At 43.6% G+C, this 24,502-nt stretch overlaps 2 protein-coding genes across 8 annotated transcripts in view; both read left to right on the top strand.

Annotated features, from left to right (window-relative positions):
- Positions 1–4,945, top strand: part of TAF1A (TATA-box binding protein associated factor, RNA polymerase I subunit A) — a 36,822-nt gene extending 31,877 nt beyond the window's left edge. For 6 of the 7 annotated variants that reach the window (XM_079929504.1, XM_079929505.1, XM_079929506.1 and 3 more), the window contains one exon: positions 1,983–4,944. In XM_079929504.1, coding sequence (XP_079785630.1) covers positions 1,983–2,095 — 113 coding nt within the window. In that variant the 3' untranslated portion in view covers positions 2,096–4,944. Of the gene's footprint in view, positions 1–1,982 lie in introns of all 7 variants that reach the window. The other variant, XM_079929509.1, reaches the window with a different exon arrangement.
- Positions 3,481–19,871, top strand: HHIPL2 (HHIP like 2; the record flags this gene model as incomplete). Its single annotated transcript, XM_079901109.1, is given in 10 exon segments — positions 3,481–3,486; positions 10,019–10,294; positions 10,297–10,353; positions 10,357–10,449; positions 10,452–10,795; positions 11,887–11,926; positions 11,932–12,031; positions 15,577–15,658; positions 18,785–18,867; positions 19,567–19,871. Coding segments are annotated over 10 exon segments (1,386 nt in total).
- Positions 19,872–24,502: the final 4,631 nt, after the last annotated feature.

Raw genomic sequence — 24,502 nt, 5'->3', positions numbered from 1 at the left:
TATTGATTTGGAATTAGTATTCTCAGTTAATGTTTCAGATGGTTACTTAGATTAGTAAAATACTGATTTTATGGGAGGAAAAGGATTAGCAAACATGAAAGTAGTTTTTAAAATTTCTCTCTGATGTACTGATGACAAGAAACAAATGTGATTTGGACTGTGACTTTCTACTTTATGAGTGTAGAGGTTCCTGGTACAGATATCAAAAGGTACCTGTGTTTGAGTTGGGTCGGGAGACCTGGGTTAACTTCCAATTCTGTCCCTTACTTGCCATGTCACTTAGGTCAAGCAGTTAACCTTTGGGATCCTTCTGTTTGAGATGGGCAGTGTAACACCTGCCCTATTTGCTTACAGGATTGTTAAGCCTCACACAAACATCACATCAAAGTGCTTTATACATTCTGAGGTATCCTGCAAATATCAGGCATAAAATGTCTGAGAATGGACTCACCTTTTCTTCTTTCAGGGTGTTAGTATGGGGGTTGAGTCAGTCTATTGGGAGTTGTGCTGGGTTTTGTACTTGATCTGGTTACCCTCAGTACATCCTGGGATTCGAATTTTAGTCATGGCCTCCCTTTGCTTTGAGCTTGGAGTAGGGTACGGTGGCTGCCCTTCCTCCCATGCTCTGCTCAAGGTGAACCAGGCCCATTTCTCCTTGGAGGGGCCTTTCCTCCCAACAGTTCAGGCTGCTTGGCTGCCCTGTGACTTTAGCTTGGTGGGCTTGAAGTTAGGAATTGTAGTTTATTTGGCTTTTTCTCTGTGTTAGATTGGTAGCAGAGTTTTTTCCAGTTTTCTGTATTCTAGACTGAAGCAGAAATCTGTGTACAAAGTATTTTGTTTTTGCTAAAGTGGTAGATGTGTTTAGAAACACAAATTATTATATAACACCACACACGCCACTGCTTCCCAGCTAATAAAATATTAGCAGTTCTCACCTTACTATTTTCAGGGATAATAAAATTGTTGCTCTAGGGCTTCCCTGGTGGCGCAGTGGTTGAGAGTCCACCAGCCGATGCAGGGGACATGGGTTCGTGCCCCGGTCCGGGAGGATCCCACATGCCACAGAGCGGCTGGGCCCGTGAGCCATGGCCACTGAGCCTGCGCGTCCGGAGCCTGTGCTCCGCAGTGGGAGAGGCCGCAACAGTGAGAGGCCCACGTACCGCAAAAAAAAAAAAAAAAAAAAAAAAAATTGTTACTCTAGGTACAATATATATTCTAGCAAGTTCCCAGAGAATATGAATAAATACAAACTGAGACTGTAATAAAATTAATTTTTCCTATGTTTTTTATGGTCTCATTTATTAAATAGAGAAAATCTCTTATAATATCCAGTTTACGTTTTTCTTACAGGAATTTGATTCATGTCTCTGAAATACTTAACTAGTGATCCTCTTAGCATTGTAAGACTACGAAAAGCAGGTAGAACTTCTGATGAGCACCTTTGGCACCTTTGGCATATCTGCATGATCACCATCCAGCTGCCTGCTAGATGGCGGGAATGACTAGATTAAATTTTTGATTTCTTCTAACCTATGATTTGTTTATTCTAATTCTTCACATCAGGGTTTTCTACAGACAACTTCCTTATTGTCATAAATGCATCTTTGGCTCTTTTACCAACTTATCATTGAGAAGGAAGCTCTAGTAGTTTGCTTCTGGAGAAGGCTCATTTAATATATGAATATATATAATATGCATATCACCTTAACTAAGGTTTAGGAGGGAAGGTAGAAACCAAGCTAAAGTATATGCTTTAATTATGATGCATCAGAAATATTTTTGTATGTAGGAAGCAGTACATTTCATTGGTGACAGCTCTGAGAATGGGCTTAGACATATCAGTGTAGATAATACAAATCCTTCTACTTTTAGAATCATCAGTATGCCAGAGTTGAAGCAAAATTTTTAAAATGTAGAAATATACTTGAAGAATTTGATGATAAGTATTAAAACTTTTTATTTTGCCTTGTTTTGTTTCTTAGGTTGTAGATATTTTCGGAATATTTCAAAACAAGATCATCAAGTCTTAAAGAAGAAAATTAAGCAGATAAAGAAATCAGTGAAAAAATACAGCATTGTAAATCAAGGACTCTAATACTGAATTTTAGTTACTTCAGATTAGTAGCTACAGAGTAGTAACTCAGTTGATAGCTTTAAATGTATTTATTTATTTGATATTTTAAGAAGGTAGCTTATTTGGCTATGAAAAAGTTATATTTTCTTTTACTATCGGTTATAGCTGAAGAAACAGTCTCATTGCCTTTGCTCTTTGTAAATATATTTTTCCTTTTTTTTGTACTGTTAAATGTAACATTTATTAAGGAATAATCTTCAAATAAAAATATATTTGTTTAATCAGAGCATATAGCTCTACAGCAGTTATTGCTGTTTGCAGATAATTTGCCTCTGATAATTGTGTAATGAAATATAACTTGTGGGACTGTTAAATGAACGTGTGTATTCTTTTAGATGCAAATGATCTATGTTAGGTTTACCACCATGAAGAACATATTGGTGATGAGTTCTGTTGAGGAAACAGAGAAGGATTTAGAAAAGAACTCCTCCTCTTTCTCTTTTGGTAGTAAGACATGGCAGTGTGGGGTTAAGTGACCTCTGGTAGAGAGCTACCTTTGACTCTGGAGGACTCATTTGGGTCAGAGAGGGTAGGAGGGGCCTGGTTGCTTTTAGCTGGCACTGGCCTAACTTTAAAGGATTCTAGCTTTGTTGGTTTTGCTTGTTTGCCTTGCACAGCAATCTAAGACATGTTCTAGAGCTACTGTGTCCCTCTCCTTTCTCTTGGAAACCAGAATGCAGCAGTAGGTAGCTGGACAGTGGAGAAATAGTGTCCCAGGGTCATACAGGAAGCCCATTGGAAAGCTTTGCTCAGAAGCCAAGAACAACTTTCCTGGACTATCAGCTGAGCTTTCTAATATGTTGTGGTAACTGGTGGAGTAAGTGCTTCTTGAAAACTGTCTTGGCTCATATACATTTACTGTTCAGATAACTAGTATTTGAGTTCCATGAAGGCTCCTTAACTTCAGAGCAAGTCCGATATTAAGGTGGCAAACCACACGTTTTCCCCATTGGCTTATATTCCTACCAATTTCAAACCATCTGTCAGAAAATTAGGGGACAAATTATGCTTTGTCAATAATTCGATATTTTATACTTCATAAATAAATGACTATCAACAAATAACTACCCAACTTTATAATATTTGTGTGAAACAAGTAGGTGCCCCACAGAACCAAAGTAAAGCAAGTGAAAACTACCAATGAATAGGGTCAGCTTCACCACTGAGAGTCCATGCTTGGGTGGTAAAGGAGTTCCGTATAAGATCAACACTATAAGGGTGAAATTTCCAGAGGATGTGGACAGAATCTCAAAGCCTAAGCCAAGATCGTCAGGGCATCTACTCCCTGAAACCTATAGTCAAAAACTCTAAAATAGGATTTATGAATTCTCATGATCCCTAGCAGGATGGAGGTGAGAATGAAGGAGAAATGAGTAGATATGATTATCAAATATTTGTATCTAATTGTGCAATAAGAGCAATGTGAAACTTTTTCCAACTGTGAAATTTTTTCAAGCCCACTAAAAGCTAGTTTCATGAGTCATAATGGCTAAAATTTATCAAGCACTTTGGGCTTTACATTTCATCATCTCATCACTGCAGTCCTATGAATTATCCCTATCTTAACAAGAAAGAAAGTGGTGTCTTCAGAGATTAAGTCACTTGCCCAGGGTCACAGCTGGTAGGTGCTGGCTCCAGGACTATAACCCGATCAGTGTGGTTCCAAAGGTCACACTCTGTGCTATGTGTACTGCCTTCCAGTTTAGTCATGTTTATAACCTGTAGCGCCCTGAGCTAGGGAGCAGGAAAAAGAATAGAGGGGATCCATCATCCATCCTTTCTCCTGGGCATGGAAGGTTCCCTCTCTGTGTCCTCACTGACCCCTCCCCATACAGACTCTTGTGAAATCACCACATTGTTTAATGGTCTTTGTACATCTGTCTTTCTCAGTAGTATATTACCTACCCTTAATAATCTCCATATCACCAACACCTAACAGAATTTCTGGCTTATTAAATATTGAGTAGAACTGAATGAAAATTTATGAAAGCTATGGACTGAGTGCACCTGTCCCATAGGCAGTAATAATCTTGGTGAATTTCTGCCAAGGGTAGGGCCTCAGGAGACTGTTAGGTTTGAATCCTGGGTTTATCATATGCTTTCATTGTTTCTTTACCTACAGAATGGAGACAAGTAAAATTGATTGCTGTACTTTCTTTTTTATTTTTATTTTAATATTTATTTATTTTGGTTGTGCTGGGTCTTAGTTGCAGCATGCAGGATCTTTCGTTGCCATATGCGGGCTTCTTAGTTGTGGCATGTGGACTCTTATTTGCGGCATGCATGTGGGATCTAGTTCCCCAACCAGGGATCGAACCTGGGCTGCCTGCATTGGGAGTGCAGAGTCTTACCCACTGGACTACCAGGGAAGTTCGTGTACTTTCTTTTTAAAAAAATACTTTTATACATCATGATGGAATGAGAAAAATCTGGGATGTAATTCAGAACACCTAAACTTCCTTGCCATCTTTTGCGGTCACCTAAAGCATGACCCTAAATGTTTCATGAAACCTCTCAGACTTAAGCCACTTGTCTATACATTGGTAATGGCATATCTACCCTGCTTAGCTAATAGAATTATTGTGAAGATCACATGAGATGAAGTGAGAAAATACTTCATAAACTATAGTACATAATACAAATGAGAAGAATTGTTAATACTTTCCCTAAGCTTAAACGTGCCTGCTCATTTTCAGACTGTGAGAGAAGGCAGATAGATGCCAGAGAAATCAGTAAACTATATGCAAGAGTACTGAGCTGGAGCATTTCTTTTTATATTTTCTCAATTTTATTCCATGACCTGATTCTAGGATAAACACCAGAACTTAACCTCACAATATCGTTTTTAAAAGGCACTTGCTGGGCTTCCCTGGTGGCGCAGTGGTTAAGAATCCGCCTGCCAATGCAGGGGACACAGGTTCGAACCCTGGCCGGGGAAGATCCCGGATGCCGCAGAGCAGCTAAGCCCGTGCGCCACAACTGCTGAAGTCCGTGCGCCCTAGAGCCCACGAGCCACAACTACTGAGCCTGCATGCCACCACTACTGAAGCCCGTGTGCCTAGAGCCCGTGCTCTGCAACAAGAGAAGCCACCGCAATGAGAAGCCCGCGCACCGCAATGAAGAGTAGCCCCCGCTCGCCGCAACTAGAGAAAGCCCGCGTGCAGCAACGAAGACCCAACGCAGCCAAAAATAAATAAATAGATTTATTTAAAAAAAAAAAAAGGCACTTGCCATAGGAAACGTGTGTGTGTGTGTGTGTAACTGATATGGGATGAATTGTGTGTCCCCAAAAAGACGCATTGAAATCCTAACCTCCAGTACCTCAGAATGTGACTTTATTTGGAGATTGGATCTTTATAGAGTTAATCAAGTTAAAATAAGACCATTAAAGTGAGTGCTAATCTGACTGATGTCTTTATAAAAGGAGAAATTTGGACACAGACATGCACACAGGGAGAAAGTTGTATGAACACAACGACAGATATTGGGGTGATGTTTCTACAAGCTAAGGAATGCAAAACATTGCTGGTAAACCCTGAAAAGCTAGGGGAGGGACGGGGGCCAGATTCTCCCTCCTGGCCCTCAGAAGGAACCCACCCTGCCGACACCTTGATCTCAGACTTCCAGCCTCCAGAACTGTGAGACAATAAATGTCTGTTATTGAAGCCTCGCAGTTTGTGGTACTTTGTTACGGCAGCCCTAGCAAATTAATACAATAATTTTTAAAGGAAATATCATGCCTGCTTCAAAAGTGAGAGCTAAAGTGATTTCAGATACTCGGTCTTGGCCCAGCTGGTGGTTCCAGGTTTATCTCCTAAGCTCACCTCACAGTCAAAATTTGTCCTCCGTTCTTCCCTATCTGTACCTTATCTCAATACCCTGATCAACCTTCATTAAGACTTTTTTCTTTGTCCCCTCCAGCCTGATGTCATCTCTCCCTCCTTGGAATCCACTGGCAGTTTGCTCCTTCCTTATTATCTTAATATAATCTGCCTTGTATTATTTGGAAATTTATTTTAACTTTTCTTCTCAGAGCATAAATTTCTTGAAAAAGTTTGTTTTGTGCATCAGTTTTCTGTTCAACATTCCTCTTCCAGCATAATGCTTTACACATGCTCATACAAACCTACTGAACTGACATTGAGACATCTATGATAAAATTAATTACTGCATAATTATTACATAACCACATGTATTATGGTATTATATCTAAAATATTATGCAGTCCCATCTGAAATATTACATATTTTAATAATGAGAAATTCATGCTGTCATTACATCTGATGGGACCTGCAAGCCAGTCTCTCCCTGCTAATTTTGTAATCACTCTGCGCAAAGCAATAAGATCTGATTTACATGTCCTGGGTAGGTAGGAAGACTTGTGTTTTCATATTTCCAAGTTAATTTTTTTAATGCCGAGTTCTAATTCTGTAAACAGAATCATTTAAAATTATTTTCCAAAAAGGAGGCATTCCTTTGGACTCAATTTTTTTATTCATGGCAAAGGAAAACTGAGACAAACGTTAGTACAATCAAAAAGTACTCTCAGGTCCTACACGGAACAAGAGGATGCACTCATTCTTACACGTCACAGGGTAAAGGGTCACCTCCCATTTCTGAGGCCTCAGGGCTGTAGATTCACTGGCGGAAGTTGGTCCAAGTGTAGCTCCTCCCGCCCAAGGCTTCCAGAGCAATGACATTATCTGCACTTCGAGCAAACAACCCCGTGGAATCAGCACAGCCACCAATGAATTACTGATGCTGTATTATGTTTTAAAAAGCAACATTCAACGAGGTATGATGTTGAACAGTACCCCAGGGATCATTCTAAGGACTCCCTCCCCTTGACTTTTCTCTTAGTTACAAAAACGTTTGTGTTTTAAAAGCCCTTTAGAAGCTTGCTCACCTGCCAGCTGCCTCCACCTGGGGCTTTGGGCTCTGCACAGACACACTGAGGTGGAGTTTGGTTTCCACACGTTTCCCAAAGCTCTCCCTCTGGGGTTCTGCAGGCCCTGATGCTTTCTCAGGCCCCAGAAGAATGCGATTGGTATTCTTCATGGAGCTGTCTGGGCAGCCATGGTCTGGGTCCTCCCTGCAGGGCTCTGAGAGCTGAGCACAGCACACACCTGTGGTGCTCACAGAGCGCATGGAGGAAGTGGTGGCATCCGTGGGGATGCAGCCCTCGTCCTGGTCATTTGTGCCAGGGGGTCTCTGGTGTGATGATGGGGGCTCTCCCCAGCTTTCCAGACCTGGCCTAGGAGAGCTTCAAGCTGCTGAGTGGCAATGACTCAGAGGTTCTGCTTCTCCTGGCTCTCCAGTAGCCAAAACCCACATGCTTGGCAGACATCACCTCAGTAGGTCTCAGCCCGAACCCACGCTGGATGCAGACTGCACACACTGACTTTGTGGGAAGAGGGCTTCAGGGGTACAGGGGAGAGTCTGTTGGAGAGCAGGTGAAAGAGGTTGCTGTGAGGAGGAGTGTTCTCATGATGTGCTGGGGGTGAGACACAGCAAATCCAGGCAGACCTTTAATCTGAGACCCGCCTGGGCATGTCAGCACAATTACTTGGCTCTCCTGCTGTGATTCCAGAGCCAACGGGCCACCCCAACTCCCAGTGAAGGGAACATAGCAGAGGCTGGCACAGAAGCCAGCCACCTGTGAGGCATCGCTCCGGGCTGTCCTCTCTTACCTCGGGTTCCACCCCTTGGCTGTTTCCTGGAGAATTAACTCTGGGAAAACCATCTGGGCAGAAGCTGGGCTCTTATGAGCAGCACCGAGACTCTTAATTTCTGAGATATTCCCCTGATAAAAATGTCTCTTCCCTCCCTCTCTCCTGCCTCCTCCTTCCCTTTTGGGTGAGGTTTCAGAAAGCCAAATTCAACAGCTCTCCAGTTTTAAGAATTTGAGGAATAAGAATAACCTACACATGTCTATAATGGGAAAGAATGTGAAAAAATATATATATGTATAACTGAATCACTTTGCTGTACAGCAGAAATTAACACAACATTGTAAACCAACTATACTTCAATAAAATTAAAAACGAAACCAAAAATGAAACAAAAAAGAATAAGCTACAAGTGTCTATTAAAATTCACAACTTTATTCTCCCTCTTTCTTCCCCCCCCACACGTGGTGTGTTCCCAGCAATGATCCTGTAGGCAGCTACTAGGACCCCCATTTTACTGATGAGGAATCAGGAGTTTTAAAGGACTTACTGAAGGTCAAACAGTGTCGGGGCACAAATCCGGAGGCTCAGGCTCCAAGTCTCGTGCCCTTTTGATCACACCATGCCAAAGTAGAGTCACAACAGCCCTGGCCCATCCACTCGATGGTTCTCTAACCTGGGGCAAGCGTAAGGTCCATTAGAACAGAGCCTTTCTGCACCTTGCTCACTCTCATAGCCCCCGTGCAGAGGACAGTGCTTGGCACACAATAGAGACTCTTCCTGGGCCTTCATTTTCTTTTTTTTTTTTTTTTTTGCGGTACGCAGGCCTCTCACTGTTGTGGCCTCTCCCGTTGTGGAGCACAGGCTCCAGCCACGCAGGCTCAGCGGCCATGGCTCACGGGCCCAGCCGCTCCGCGGCACGTGGGATCTTCCCGGACTGGGGCACGAACCCGTGTCCCCTGCATCGGCAGGCGTCGGACTCTCAACCACTGCACCACCAGGGAAGCCCGGGCCTTCATTTTCTAAGACAGAGAAATGATAGTTACTGAGCTGATTGAGTAAAGGCAACTGTGCAGACTCTAAATTGCTGCATAAGAGTGTGCCATGGTAGTGATTATATGTCCACAGCCTCCTTTGCTCCTGGGTATTTCATCCTTATTTTTGTCTTCCATCTCTCTTCTTTCTACTCCCCAGGGGTGGACAGCTCAGCCAGGGACTCAGAGCGGTTCATATGGCTTCTTGTCAGCAGCTCTGACACGTATCCTGAATAGAAGCAGACAACAGCCCAGGGAGAGATGCTGTGAGTCTCTGGGCTCTTTCTTCTGCTCTTTCTGATAACCAAGAAGTCGCTCTGCAGTCTGCAATCAGGGCTGAAATAAGAAAGAATGGGGAACTCAACATATCTGAGAAACACTGCTGGTCCCTCTGTTAAAGTGATGAGAGAACAGACATGAATGAGACGGCCCTGGGGGAGGCATCAGTGATCAGAAGCGGGTTCTGGGCCAGAGGACCCTGCCCTACTCCACAGCCCCAAACTACCCCCTTTAAATTGGTCTTTCTTACTTTCCTCATCTCACTTGCCTCTGCCTTTCGTCACTATTGAGAGTTGGTTGTCTGCCCACAATATTCTATTTTCCTCCTAGAAAACGCTATAGTTTTGGGAGGCCCAAGAAGCAGATATTCCTTTGGTTCACAGTCCTTGTATGTTTGTGAAGAGCAGTCATATGGCCCCATAGCCACAATTTAAATTTGTGTGGCTCCCAGCATGGTGTTTTGTATATTAAACACTTCAATATTTTTAATAAATAAGGGAAGAAATTGCTAGATGCCTAATCCCTGGGAATGATGTAGCGTGTTCATTTTGATCATTTTATTTTTAAATTATACAATATTTTGAACATACGGAAAAGCACAGAAAATTAAGTAATTAACACTACGGATCCAACACTGAGATTCAACAAATGTGAAACCCTCACCACATTGCTTCAGATGTGCAAAAAGAAATCAAATCTTACAGACACAGCATTTAGGATAAAGGGAAAGATGGAGACATTTGGTACTCTCTCTTTTTTAGAAAAAATTGATCGTTTAATAAAACTCTATATGTCAAGAATGAACTTAAAATGCTAGAGATGGTGTAGTGAAGGTGAGGATTTTTTTTTTTTTCCTTTCTGCTTTTCAGAAGCATTAACTGGGTAGAAAATTTGGGTCCCAGAGAGGAACTTTACCAGTAGTTGGTAACAGGAGCTCCAGAATCCTGGTTCTTTCCCAGATCTTTTTTCCCACTGTTTGCTCAGAAACTGGTTCCAGCTCCACTGTGGTCCGCCTGCCCGCTGGGGCTGAGCTGCCTCTTCTTTTCCAGGAGTGCTTGCCCTGCGCAGCCCACCGCTATGATGCTGAGAACCCGCGGACGCCCCTCCGGAACCTTCCCGACCTCTGCTCTGACTACTGCTCTGCATTCCACTCTAACTGCCGCTCTGCAGTCTCCCTGCTCTGCTCACCAATGACCGCCGCCTCCGGGAATCCCATGAAAAGGATGGTGCGCGCTTCTAATGGCTCCTCAACCTTCCCGGCAAGGACCACTGCTTCCCTAACGTCTTGAGGAGTGACCATCTCAACCGCAACCTGGGGGTGGTGGCCGAGAACCCTCGGGGCTGCCTGTGGCCAGCGGGCTGAGGAACCCGGTCTCCATGGTCCACGCTGGGGACGGCACCCGTCGCCTCTTCGTGGCCGAGCAGGTGGGGGTCTATCTGCCTGATGGGAGTCGCCTGGAGCAACCCTTCCTGGACCTCAAGAGCATCGTGCTAATCACTCCCTGGATGGGGGATGAGAGAGGCTTCCTGGGGTTGGCTTTTCATCCCCAATTCCACCGCAACCGCAAGTTCTATATTTATTATTCATGCCTGGGCAAGAAGAGGGTCGAAAAGATTCGGATTAGTGAGATGAAGCTTTCTCGAGCAGATCCCAGCAAAGCTGATCCCAAATCGGAGAGGTGAGGCATACCCACGAGAATCTGCAGCTGTGTACTGTGTTTCAAAATGTTGCCCATCAGTCCTCTGAGATGATACAGGAGAACTTTCCTGGGTTTAGACCTACTAGCTTATAATGATGATAAAGGAGTCATTGTTGATTACTGAGGTTAACCCAAGTTAGCTTCTTGAGTCCATGGCTTCTTCATGGCTACAGCCACCCACCTTACAGTTATGCCTGGAACCATGCTTGCTTGAGTTTACAGAGGCTAAGCAAAGGCCGGCAGCCGTAAGGGTTTGAGAAATGATTTTAGATAATATTAGTATATTAAATATAATAGCAGCCTCTGATTATTGCGTGATCATTAGATCCCAGGTTCTTTACCATGAACATGGGAATTCTCATCTTTGCAGGAAGCTGTGACGTAAGGCCGTTAAGTTACTGATGCCTGGTCAGATGAACGGCTCAGTTCTAACTGACCCCACACTCCTGCTCTTTCACTCTACCATGCTGCCTTTTTTCCTTTTCCTTTCTGCCTTGTCTCTCTCTTCCCATATAGACAGGTTAGGGGATTGAAAAGAGCATGAAGAAGTGATAGACTGACTCCTGTGTGGTTGCCCGAAGGAAGGGACTGAGAGTTCTTGTAGAGCGGAGAGTAAGGCTGAGCCCCAGCTACTGGGTTTTGAGCCCTCACTATATGCCAGACACTTAGTGAGATATTTATATATATTATCTTATTTAACATTCACAATGCTTGCCTATGGTAAATTCTCTTACCATCCCCCATTTTATAGATTGATAGATTTTATAGAGGCTTAGAGGTGTTGAGCAACTAACCAGTTAATAAAAATTAGATTAGTCTTTTGTAGTGGTGCAACCTTCACAGAGCACCAAGCTCCTCTTATAATAGCAAGTGAACTTACCCATCTAGGGCAAGTGGGTGACCGAAATATCTCTGCAGCAGCTTTTTTGATTCCTGAGGGAAGCTAGTTATTGGTCTCCTATGGGAGACTCACTCCTGATAGTCAAGGATTCCTTGATTCTAGGAGGAAAAAATATCCTGCAGGGTGAAAATATGGATTCCTAAAATATAAGGTTTTGCTTTTCATCTAGTCGACTTATGGCTTTGCAGGAAGATAGAAAAACCAAGAAATGGAGAAACAGGACATTTGCCTGGGCAACACTGAGTCCTGTGCCTTCCCAGGGTTGATCAGCACATACGGCAAATTTATCATCTCCTTTGCTGAAGGTGAAGCAGGTAACAAACGTACAAGGTTATTCTGTTTCTGCTTACTGGGACTTAGATAATCACAGGCATTGTGAACTGAACATTTATTATCATAATAATCATTATTATTACTATTGTTATTATTACTCTTATTATTGTTATTGAAAATGCAACTACCACTTTTTCTATTTTCACTGTGATTTAGTCACCTTTTTTTCTGCTGTATGTGCGCCTCTCACGGTTGTGGCCTCTCCCGTTGCGGAGCACAGGCTCCAGACGCGCAGGCTCAGCGGCCATGGCTCATGGGCCCAGCCGCTCCGCGGCATGTGGGATCCTCCCGGACCGGGGCACAAACCCGTGTCCCCTATATCGGCAGGCAGACTCTCAACCACTGCGCCACCAGGGAAGCCCTAGTCACCTTTTATAATGTACTGGATACTGTTCTAAGCACTTTACATTTTAAAATCTTATTTAGTAATCACAACACCCCCATGATGTGATTGTTACGTTTATTTCACCAATGAGGAAACAGATTGACTATGCCGACTTACCCCTTCTTTGTTGAAATGCACAGCTCACTGTGCAGGGCAGGCCAAGGTCTACACTGTAGTCTTTTCAATTCTTTGACTATGAAGGAGGTGCATGTACTCCTTCCTTCCTGATTTTATTCTAATCTGCAATTATACAAACGTGGACAGGGCCAACAGTGGGGCAGGCAGTGGGTGTTTATCCTGCTGGTGTTGCCTGAGAGAAGGTACCTCTGATGATCCACCGACTGGGCTGGGCTCTTCCTGACGCTGCCAACAGTTTGTTAGGCAACTTCTGTGAATGAACAAGGGAGAATTTCTTTCCTGAGAGATCTGAGAAAAGGGTAGACAGCTAGGTAGGAGGCTACTCACTAGAGAGATTAGGCATATGTTAAGGGCATCAGCAAAGCAAGGCATGCGTGCACATAAGAGCGGGGGGGAGGGAGGGAAGGAGAGAGAGGGACTCAGCTTTAATAAATATACTCAAATTTTGAAATAAGAAAATGAGGTTTTAATTTCAGCTTTACATAAGTTATGTGTCAATTTGAAAGTTAAAATTTTCTTTTGTTTATGTCAGTGGCAACAAGGCCTGTGATCCTTCCGGTATTTGGCACTGCACCTAGCCATGCTTCGAGGCAAGGAAGAGAATAAAATGATCTCTTAGGGGTCCCTTCGAGACACAGGACTCTACAAGTGTAAACCAAAGCCTTGATGGTTTCCCACTTTCCACTCTGAGCCACGGGTGGCTGTACAGGAGCTTCACTTGAGTTGGACATAAAGAAAACCAGTCAGCAGCTGCACCGTTTCCTCTCAGCTAGCTTATGAATAGATAGTTCAGGATGAATATTTTTTTGTTTTGTTTCGTTTTGCTTTTGCAGTACATGGGCCTCTCACCGTTGTGGCCTCTTCCGTCGCGGAGCACAGGCTCCGGACGCGCAGGCCCAGCGGCCATGGCTCCCTAAAGCCAGGGAGGCTGTCCCTGAGGCAAGTTATTTTCTTCCAGAGTTGCTTGCTTTTGTGTTTTTGCAAAGAGCGATTCAGATTTTCTGCATGTGTTACAGTCTTTCCCATTATTGACCTGTTTAGAACTCAGTTTATTTCATTATTTTACTATTAGTCACCAGCTTGAGATAAGCCACATTTTAGTTGCACCAGAGCTCTGCCTTCATTGTTGCTACAGTTTATTTCCTGAGTTCTTCTAACCAACAGCTGGCACAAATAAATGAGTGAGTAAATAAATAAGTGAGTGGCGGGTGTGGGGCTACCCGTGGCTGAGTTCTGAAGGGTTGGATTTCTGAATGTCAGTCACTGAAGCACATCTTCAGGAGGACTGGCTGAGGTCACAAAGCTTGCAGTAAATTCACATTGCATGCATTTTGCTTTACATGGCCTGTTATAGTTTTCTGGTGTGTTTTTTTGCCCTAAAATACATTTTTTTAAAATGTCAGACCCTACAAATGAAATTCACTTCTAGCATTGTCTTCCCCTGAAAACACATGCATGTCCAAATCTGTGGCATGTTGGAACATATAATTTACACCAACTGTAGTCACGTGTAGGGAATATGCAGCAATGCAGGCTTTCCAGTTCTCCTTTTAGACCAGAAATTGTTTTCGTGGTTTGGAGCAACCCTTGCCCGAGGGTGACCTGTGCACATGAAGACAGTTGGTAGACACCTCATTGATCTAATGTCAGCATCACCTTGGATAGTACCTGGGGTTTCTAATCAGAGGGGCAAACTGGCTCTAGGGAAGGGTTTGTCCTAAGTCCTCAGACCCCCTTACAAGGGGAAGATTATAAATACAGTTTGTCAATACACAAAACCAAAGTCTATTAGTCAGTTGTTACCTTGTGTGCGTTACCTCTGCAAAGAACATCGGTCTCACACTCGGCCTGAGACAAACATTAGTCACTGCTCTCCACGAATTCAAGGAAGAAGATTGTTTAACTAGCTCAGAGCTGTCTAAAGCTCTAGACTTTTCCAATTTGCACCTTATTAAGACATTTCCTTCCATAAGGTTGAGAGAGAGCTTGTGTAAATCACACAACAGCAAGTGCATTAAACCCAGTGCGATAGCACAAAAGTTGTGTCAGGCTCACAAAACTGTCACGGTGCCAGGCTTTAGGGAACAGAGACATAAGGAAGTAAGAGGAACTGCCGATGACTGAACACTTTCTCATTTAATACCTAATAATCAGGGAGGATGTTCTTATCTCCCTTTTACAAGTGAATAAATAACACGAGCGTTACCCAGGTGGAGAGGTTGCCCAAGACAACACAGATGGTAATGGGTGTTATCAGATTTCAAATCAGTTTTATCTACCCAAAGTTGGGCTCATAAACCCTACACTGTCCCTCACAGGGAACCGTGAAACGAGGTGGAATGAGGTACTTACCATGAGAAGGGAGCAGTGTTTTCTGGAGTTCAAACATGAGGAAAAAGGGGCCCCTGGTAAAAGAGATGAGGAAGACAGTGGGTGGAGGTGATTTCTGTGGGGTGTGGAGAAGACCAAGGGGGTGCCGAGGAGTGGAGGGTGTCACAGGAAATAAGGAACCCAAGACTGAAGAAGGTGGAGTTGGAGGACACAGTGAGATGGGGGAAGGGGGACTAACACAGTAAGGAAGGGGTAATAGAATATAAAGTATCTAATAAGTGGTCCTCAGCCTGTGGCTTGCCTATCTCTGGGCTTTACGGAGACTCCTCATCAGTAGTGGAGAACTGGGGAGGGACATGGAGGCTCACTGAGGTGAAGTTTCTGAAAGCAAAGAGGTGATAAATGAGATGAGAGGCCCTTTGGCTCAGGGAACATGAACAGAAACGTGCCTCTGGTGGGGGACACCCCAAGCTGGTCTGGGGGGCTGAGATGGACTTTCTCCTTGGGGAACTCACAGACCTTGAGGCCTCACTGTCAGTCAGGATTTCAGGGACCCCTTCCTGGGGCTCACGCATTTCAGGGCCACAACCCCTGGTCATGATTTTCTGTGTGTTCAGCTGTCTTGGCCCGGCCTTGTGTCCTGTCCTTGATGGCCTGTTCCTGTTTTATCAGGGGAGCTCTACTTCCTGGCCACCTCCTACCCAAGCGCCTACACACCGCATGGATCCATTTACAAATCTGTTGACCCATCGAGGTGGGACTTGGGTTACCTTTTCTTCTCAGGTGATTGGAGCTTGTCTTTATCGCCATGGCAGGTCAGAAAAACAGTCCTCACTCCCCAAGAATTACCAGATACGATCAACGGAGCGTATCTTTCTTTTAGATGCAAAGCAGACTGGTCTGGGACTTCCCTGGTGGCGCAGTGGTTAACACTCTGAGCTCCCAATGCCGGGGGGCCGAGTTCAATCCCTGGTCAGGGAACTAGATGCCACATGCACGCTGCAACTAAGGAGCCAGTGAGCTGCAACTAAGGAGCCCACGTGCCACAACTAAGACCCGACGTAACCAAATAAATACATGAAAACAAAAAAAAAGCAGATTGGGCAGACAGCTGTGTAGGACGATGCATCTGTAGGAATTATGGACTATTGGGGAAACGGTCTCTTTGTGGTTGGAAATGAGGATCTTGAGCCTTTCTAGGATGACTAGTCCAGACCAGTGGCTCCTGTCTTGTTTTTTTTTTGTTTTTGCTTCTGGAGACTTCTGTCTGGGATCATCTGACAGTGGGGGTACACCTCTGCCCACCTGAGTAGATACTGCCACCCTATCCCATGGGCTGGTCTTTGGCACATACAGTTGGCCCTCCGTATCCATGGATTCCACGTCTGTGGATTCAACCAACTGTGGATCAAAAATATTTTTAAAAATTCCAGAAAATTCCAGAAAGCAAAACTTGAACTTGCCATGCCCTGGCAACTATTTATGTAATATTTACAACTAATTACATAGCAGTTATATTTATCTACAATTATTTACATAGCATTTACATTGTGTTAGGTATCACAAGTAATCTAGAGATGATTTAAAGTATATGGAGAATGCGTAGGTTATATGCTGAACACCATAGCATATTACATAAGGGACTTGAGCATCAGTGGGTTTTGGTATCTGTGAGGTCCTGGGACCCATCCCTGGGAGCTGTATCTAAAACTGTCGGGTTTCTCAGTGTCTCCACCTGATCCTTCCTGGAATTCAGTGAGAGGATTTATTCACTTGGTAGACTCTACGATGTTTAACTCTGCTTCTCTGCCCACCTTTCTCAGAGACTAACCAACCTTCAACTCATCAGGCAAAAGCCATACTACAGACTCCCATTTGTGAGGTTGTTGAAGATGTGTCCGTATCTGTCCCTGGGAGAGTGATGCAGTGTATCCATCCTGAGAGCTCTGGGCAGTGTGCGGGATTTATCTCAGGATTCTTACCCAAAGCCAGAAAGTCTCCCCGTGAATCAGCTTGAAGGTAGACCTGCAGACGAAGATTTCCCTGTGAGGCGTCTGTTACCATATCTGGGGTGGTGTTCAGAGTACATTTGCTGCTGGTGAGGGCTCAGAAGCCCAGCCCAGCACAGCTCCCCTTGGCAACCGGGCTTGGGTTTGGTGTTCTCAGACGTTCCCAGAAGAGACTCAGTCCCTGAGGTTGTGCCCAGGGACTCTCCTGGTGGAGTGCAGGGTTGTCAGGGGTGAATTAGGGACTGGCTGTCTCCACTGCTGGGTCTACTCCATGCAGATCTCCTGTGCTTGAGGGATGAAGCAAACCCAGGGTCTTTAAAGTGCTTCCAGAGGCTGAAGGTGCCTGGGTGGGGAGTTTTCTGTTCTTTCTATCAACAGGTTTCCAATGTGAATCCCTTTTTCTTTCCTTTGACAGTTTCCGGATTCGGCTGGGGGATAATTTAGCTTACCTCTAGTGGCATGAGAGATCAATCATAAAGCAACTCTAAAGGCTGCTCCACGCGGAAGACACCCTTTCTCATGCGCCTTTCTCTCAGTTGACATTTCTGGAGTCATTTCTGTGTCCCAGGCACTGTGCTGGGTGCTGTGTGTGCAGGCTGACATTTGATGCCGACAGAATCCCAGTGAGACAGGGTAACACCCTCAATCTACAGATTAGGTAACTGAGCCTAGCTACCTTTGATCACTTGCCCGAGGAAGAGCTCGTAAGAGGTGACAGAGGATAGGAACGCATGCCTCTTTCTGGCTCAGTCATTTCAGCACTACCTATTCACTTCAGTTATAATGACGACTTGAATTGTACAGACTTCTGTAGCAGTGGGTCCAGCTTCCGCTCTGCTTACTTCTTTAGCCCGTCTTTGCACTAAATGCACCCTCCCCAGCATTCTAAGGAGCAGTTGGTTTATTTATGTATGCTTTTCCCCTTCCATCTTTTCCTTCTGCCCTTCCCTTAGAATCATAGACCCTGGATGCTGGGTTTGAATCTCAGCTTTACCACCAACTAGCCGGGAGTGTTCCTAGTCGGCAAAGTCCCTTTTGTTTCAGAAGGTGCACCCAGGGGACAGCAGTTTGAGAATCAGAATACTAGGAGGCAGAGAGGCTGCCATTACTTAAGGGACCGTGCCATGAGTATCTGAAGAGATTTTCTTTAAAGGGAATCACTTTTGTATGTGCTGAGCACTGCTCCAATCGTTTTTTAAAATCTCATTTAAAAAATAATTTAGGGCTTCCCTGGTGGCGCAGTGGTAGAGAGTCCGCCTGCCGATGCAGGGGACGCGGGTTCGTGCCCCTGTCCGGGAGGATCCCACGTGCCGTGGAGCAGCTGCGCCCGTGAGCCATGGCCGCTGAGCCTGCGCGTCCGGAGCCTGTGCTCCGCGACGGGAGAGGCCACGGTGGTGAGAGGCCCGCGTACCACAAAAAAAAACAAAAACAAACAAAAAAAGAATTAAAAAAATTATATATCAATCACTTATGGTGTGCCAAGCACACAGTTCTTATTTAATCCTCCTCGTCTCCCTGTGAGGATGGGTGATATTACTTTTTCTATTTTACAGAAGCGAAAATCGAAACTTAGCAAGGTTTACTTGCCCATGGTCCCCAGGATTTGTACCCTATTCTCTCTGTTGCCAAGCCCATGCTCCAACCCCCTCACTACACTGTCCCCGAAGTGCCTCACTACAGCGTCCCTGTGATGTCCATGTCCTTTCTCCTCTCTGTCTGAGCTCATCGCAGATCTCCTGTTACATCTGTCCCATCCCTATGGATAAGGGAGGGCTGAACCCAGTTCTTGCACATGTATGCCTTTTGCTGACCGGAATTTCGTGGTTCCATCTTCAGAGTCTTGTATCCTCACTTTTTCTCTCTGTTTTTAGGCGAGCACCTCCAGGCAAGCGCAAGTACAAGCCAGTGCCGGTGAAAACCAAGAGTAAGCGGGTCCAGTTCAGGCCACTTGCTAGTGAGTCCCTCTCTGTCTTTAGGCTCAGGCCTTGGCATCCAGGTGCTGGCACAGTGCCCTCTGCAAACAGCGGCAATCCTGGGGTGGCAGGTCTTATTTCCTCACCTAAGGCTTATCCTCTAGCTGAGGACTATTACCTGTGGTCTGTATGTCTCCTCTGTGTACCAGGGTGAGAGGGGGCAGCATCTGCTTCTGCTGTGACCTGCTGCCATTCATTCTTTCATTCATTTGTTCGTTCAAGTATTCATTCATTCATTTAGTACTTACTTTGTGGCAGTCCCTGTGCCAATCCCTGAGGATACAGCAGTGAACCTGACCTGTAGGAGTCTAGAATCAAAGGAGAGGAGGGCATGTAGTGCAGGCAAATGAAGAAATAAATATAGCATTGAGGCTCTGGCTAGAAGCATGCCCAGGGGACTGAGAAGGCCCTCAGAGTGAGAACTTCTTCCTCCCGGGAGGGTAGTCAGGAAAGACTTACAGGGGAGGGACAGTATCTTAAGGGAACTATTCTAGAGCCATGCATCTCTGGAGTGGTCCCATTACAAAAGTAATCTATTTAGATCAAGGCCAGGGAATTAAACATATTAACTTCAAAAGAATTTATATTCAAGAACCCTCAAGTGGGCATAGGATTCCATAGGATTCTTTGAACTACTTTCCAGAACTAATATTTCTCCTAGATAAACGCTTGTTTCCCAGAAATGGTCTTGGACTTGCTAAAGAAGAAGTCCGAGGAAGCTGCTAGAAAACTGTCCAATGAAAATTTAGCTTCCAGTCCAGACCGGACCTCATCTCAGAAAGGCTCATCCAAGAAGCCGGCTTCTCCCACAAGCAGCAGGAAGACGTTTCCAAGGTCTGGTGCAAAGCAGAGAGCCAGAGCGTGGTCCCCAGGCCCCCAGGGGAAGAGGAGGAAGAGCCCGAGACGCCCCCGAGGCAGAGGCAGCCAGTCGGCACAGTGGAGGCGAGCTGGCAGAAGTGTCCCTCTGCCTCTTCGGTCACGGTGACAGGTCAGGGGATGAGTGCCCAGAGAACCACCTTGCCACGTGGAAGCTTCTACTGCTGAAGGTGACCTTAGACGCATGGGAAGCCGGGGGTGGAGGTGGGAACCGGCGGAGAGAGCTTGATTTAGGCGGCACGGTTGTCCTGTCCACGGGAATTTTTCCATCTAAACGGATGCTCCTTGTCTGCTTCTGCGGGGAGACCAAACCCCATGTTGCCAGGGCACCTGGCTACTCATGTGCACTAGTCTGTAAACCTGCTTGGAATTCCACTATGTGTTTATGTTTTGCTTTGTAAATGCCTGTGACCTAAGGTAGTAGATCAACACTTGCTCCAATAGACAAGCTTCTTTGAGCTCGGAGAGCCCCTCTAAAATGGTCATCTCCTTTGCCCCCTGTAAAGATCAGGGTCTGAATAAGGTTAGGTCCTGTTCTGTACCTCCAGTGCCTACTATTTTGCCCTGGCAAATAACATAATAAACGTGACTACTTCTTGCATACCTATTCTATGCTAAGTTTATATATTATATTATCTGAAACCTCAAAACCTTGCTTCTTATGTGTTGCCACATAACTTATGTTGACGGTGAGGGAAGTGAGGCTTGGTGAGGTTAAGCCACGTGCCCTAGACCACAGCAGCCAGGGAGCAGGGAATTGTTCAGCTGGACTTGAGCCAATGCTCCTGTCAACCTCCGGTGAACTTGCCTCCCTGGAGGGGCCTCAATGAGGGTTGGTAGCTTTTAACCAGGTATTTGAAGAATGAAAGGGCTAAGAGAGGAGATGACCCCTGTCTTCAAGAAGTTCTCCAAATTGTGCAAAGCATCCAGAACGGTATAGGCAATTTGACTTAAGCAGAACAAAAACAAAAATGCCTGGGTTGTTAAGGACTTTTAGAGGTCACGTAATCCTTGCTTTAGATGAGGTTGGACATATCCTGGACAGGTTATTTTAGACTTCCAAAGAAGTAGATTCCATTTTGTTTCTTTAGCAAACTCCATTTGTTGGGTAACCTAACCTAATCTAAATACACCAAGCCTCTCTGATTCTCTTCCTCTTGTTTTGTCTTTATTAAAGACGCAAAACACTGGTCATCACTTTCTGAAGATCATTTTTAGATCATCTCTTAGCTACCTTCCTTTGCCCTGTCTCGTGGTTTTGCTTTTCTTTACTTTTGCCTACCTTTGTAGCTCTTATGAACACTCTAGTTGACTGCAAAAAATCGCACAATCTAAAAGTTGAGAATTATACTTTATTTGGCAGACTTACTGAGGACTATAGCACAGGATAGCAGCCCCTCAGGTAGCTCTGAGGGACTGTTCCAAAGAGGTAAGGGAGGAGCCAGGATATATGGGAGTTTTTGCTGAAAACAAACAGAGAAACAAACAAACAAAAAACATGTGGTTGAACATCAAAAGATTAATGCTAATCACAACAAAGAGACATTTCAAGTTGAAGATCTTAGTGCTTTTCTATGTATGGGAAGATGCAAGAGTCTGGGCTCACTGAAATTATTCCTTAGGTATGCATCTTAACTCTCTAGAGCCAGTCTCCTGTTTTTCTCCATCCTGAATTCTCCTCAGGGTGCACTGTCAGGGGAGGCTGCAGCGGCTGATGGCTTATAGCCACAACATCCTTTGTTTACTGAAATGGCAGGCGACATTCTCTGTACACACTCTCCAGGATAGAAATGAATTTCAGGGTCTGACCAACCCTGATATTTTACACTTTTAGCTTCTCAGATGAAGATATCAACATAAAGATGGGAGGGCTTACACCCTGCATCATTTTGTTGAAAGACGGCTGAAAATCCTGGTGCAGTTCAGGGAGACTGGATCTAACCTCTGGAAAGAATATATGAGCTCACTCTGTCTCATTTTTTTCCTGTACAATCTTTCTTCAAAGACGTGTGGCAAAAATAGGGTCTGGCCCTATCTCATGAATATAAATGCAAAAATCCTCAACAAAATATTAGCAAACTGAATCCAGCAATACATAAGAAGGATCATACAACATGATCAAGTTGGATTCATTCCAGAGTTGTAAGGATGGTTCAACGTATGGAAATCAATCAATGTGATTTACTACATTAACAAAAGAAAAGACAAAACCATATGATTTTCTCAATAGGTACAGAAAAAGCATTTGATAAAATTCAGCATCCATTCATGATAACGACTCTCACCAAAGTGGGTAGAGGGAACATATCTCAACAAAAGCCATGTATGACAAATCCACAGCCAACATCATACTCAATGGTGAAAAGCTGAAAGCCTTCCTGCTAAATTCAGGAACATGACAAGGATGCCCACTCTCACCACTTCTATTTAACATAGTATTGGAAGTTCTAGCCACAGCAATCAGACAAGAAAAACAAATAAAATGTATCCAAATTGGAAGGGAAGAGGTAAAATTGTCATTATTTGCAGGTGACATGGTCCTCTATACAGAGAACCCTAAAGACTCCACGCAAAAACTATTAGAACTAATAAATGAATTCAACAAGGTAGCGGGATACAAGATTAATTCACAGAAATCTGTTGTATTTAACACTAACAATGAAATATCAGAAAGAGGAAGTAAAAAAAAAACCAAACTGTTTAAAATTGTGTTAAAAAAAAAACCCAAACAAACCTAGGAATAAACTAAACCAAGGAGGTGAAAGACCTATATGTTGAAAACTTTAAAACATTGATAAAGAAAATTGAAGATGATTCAAGAAATGGAAAGATATCCCATGCTCTTGAATTGGAAGAATTAATATTGTTAAAATGGCCATACTACCCAAAGCAATTTACAGATTTAATGTGATCGCTATCGAAATAACCATGACACTTTTCTCAGAACTAGAACAAATAATCCTAAAATTTATATGGAGCCCCAAAAGGCCCAGAATTACCAAAGCAATCCTGAGGAAAAAGAACAAAGCTGGAGGTATAACCCTCCCAAACATCAGACAATACTACAAAGCTGCAGTAATCAAAACAGTGTGGTATTAGCACAAATCAGACATATAGATTGATGGAATGGAATAGAAAGCCCAGAAATAAATTTACTTACCTATGGTCAATTAATCTATGACAAAGGAGGCAAGAATACACAATGGAGAAAAGACAGTCTCTTCAGCAAGTGTTGGGAAAACTGAACAGCTCTATGTAACTCAATGAAATTAGAACACACCCTCACATCATACACAAAAATAAACTTGAAATAGTTCAAAGACCTAAATATAAGACATGACATCATAAAACTGCAAGAAGAGAACATAGGCAAAACATTCTCTGACATAAGTCATGGCAATATATTCTTAGCTGAGTTTCCTGAGGCAAAAGCATTAAAAGCAAAAATTAAAAAATGGGGCCTAATCTAACTTAAAAGCTTTTGCACAGCAAAGGAAACCATCAACAAAACTAAAAGACAACCTATGAAATGGGAGAAAATATTTACAAATTATGCGACTGACAAGGGGTTAATATCCAGAATATACAAACAGTTCACACAACTCAATATCAAAAAAACAAACAATCCAATCAAAAAATGGGAAGAAGACCTAAACAGACATTTCTCCAAAGAAGACATACAGATGGCCAACAGGCATATGAAAAGATGCTCAACATCGCTAATTATTAGAGAACTGCAAATCAAAACTACAATGAGGTATCACCTCACACTGGTTATTAAAAAGTCTACAATAATAAATGCTGGAGAGGATGTGGGGAAAAGGGAACCTTCTTACACTGTTGGTGGGAATGTAAATTGGTGCAACCGCTATGGATAACAGTGTGGAGGTTTCTTAGAAAACTAAAAACAGAGTTATGATATGATCCAGCAATCCCATTCCTGAGCATATACCCAGAAAAGATGAAAACTCTAATTGGAAAGACACATGCACCCCAATATTCATAGCATCACTATTTACAATAACCAAGACATGGAAACAACCCAAGTGCCCATCAACAGACAATTGGTTTAAGGAGATGTGATATATATAATATATATATGTGTGTGTGTGTGTGTGTGTGTGTGTGTGTATGTATACACACACATACACACAATGGACTATTAGTCATAAAAAAGAATGAAATATTGCCATTTGCAGCAATGTGAATGGATCTTGAGAATATTATACTAAGTGAAGTTAGGTAGAGAAAGACAAATACTATATGATATCACTTATACATGGAATCTAAAAAAATAATACAAGTGAATCTATATATAAAACAGAAACAGATCGCAGACACAGAAAACAAACTTATGGTCACCAAAGGGAAAAGAAGGTGGGGAGGGATAAATTAGAGTATGGGATTAACAGATACAAATTGCTATACATAAACTAGATAAGCAAGAAGGATTTACATATAACACAGACGACTATATTCCATATCTTGTAATAACCTATAATGGAAAACAATCTGAAAAAAATGTATATATATAACTGAATCACTTTGCTGTACACCTGAAACTAACACAGTATTGTAAGTCAACTATACTTCAATTAAAAAAAAAAAGGCTCTGGCCTGGAAGTGGGTTTTTTTGGTCATGCTTTTATTTAATTTAATGAATTTATTTATTTGGCCATGCTGGGCAGCTTGTGGGATCTTAGTTCCCCAACCAGGGATTGAACCTGCACCCTCAGCAGT

Source organism: Stenella coeruleoalba, assembly GCF_951394435.1.
Source record: "Stenella coeruleoalba genome assembly, chromosome: 1".
NCBI lineage: Eukaryota > Metazoa > Chordata > Mammalia > Artiodactyla > Delphinidae > Stenella > Stenella coeruleoalba.
This window is presented reverse-complemented; position numbering and strand designations above follow the sequence as displayed.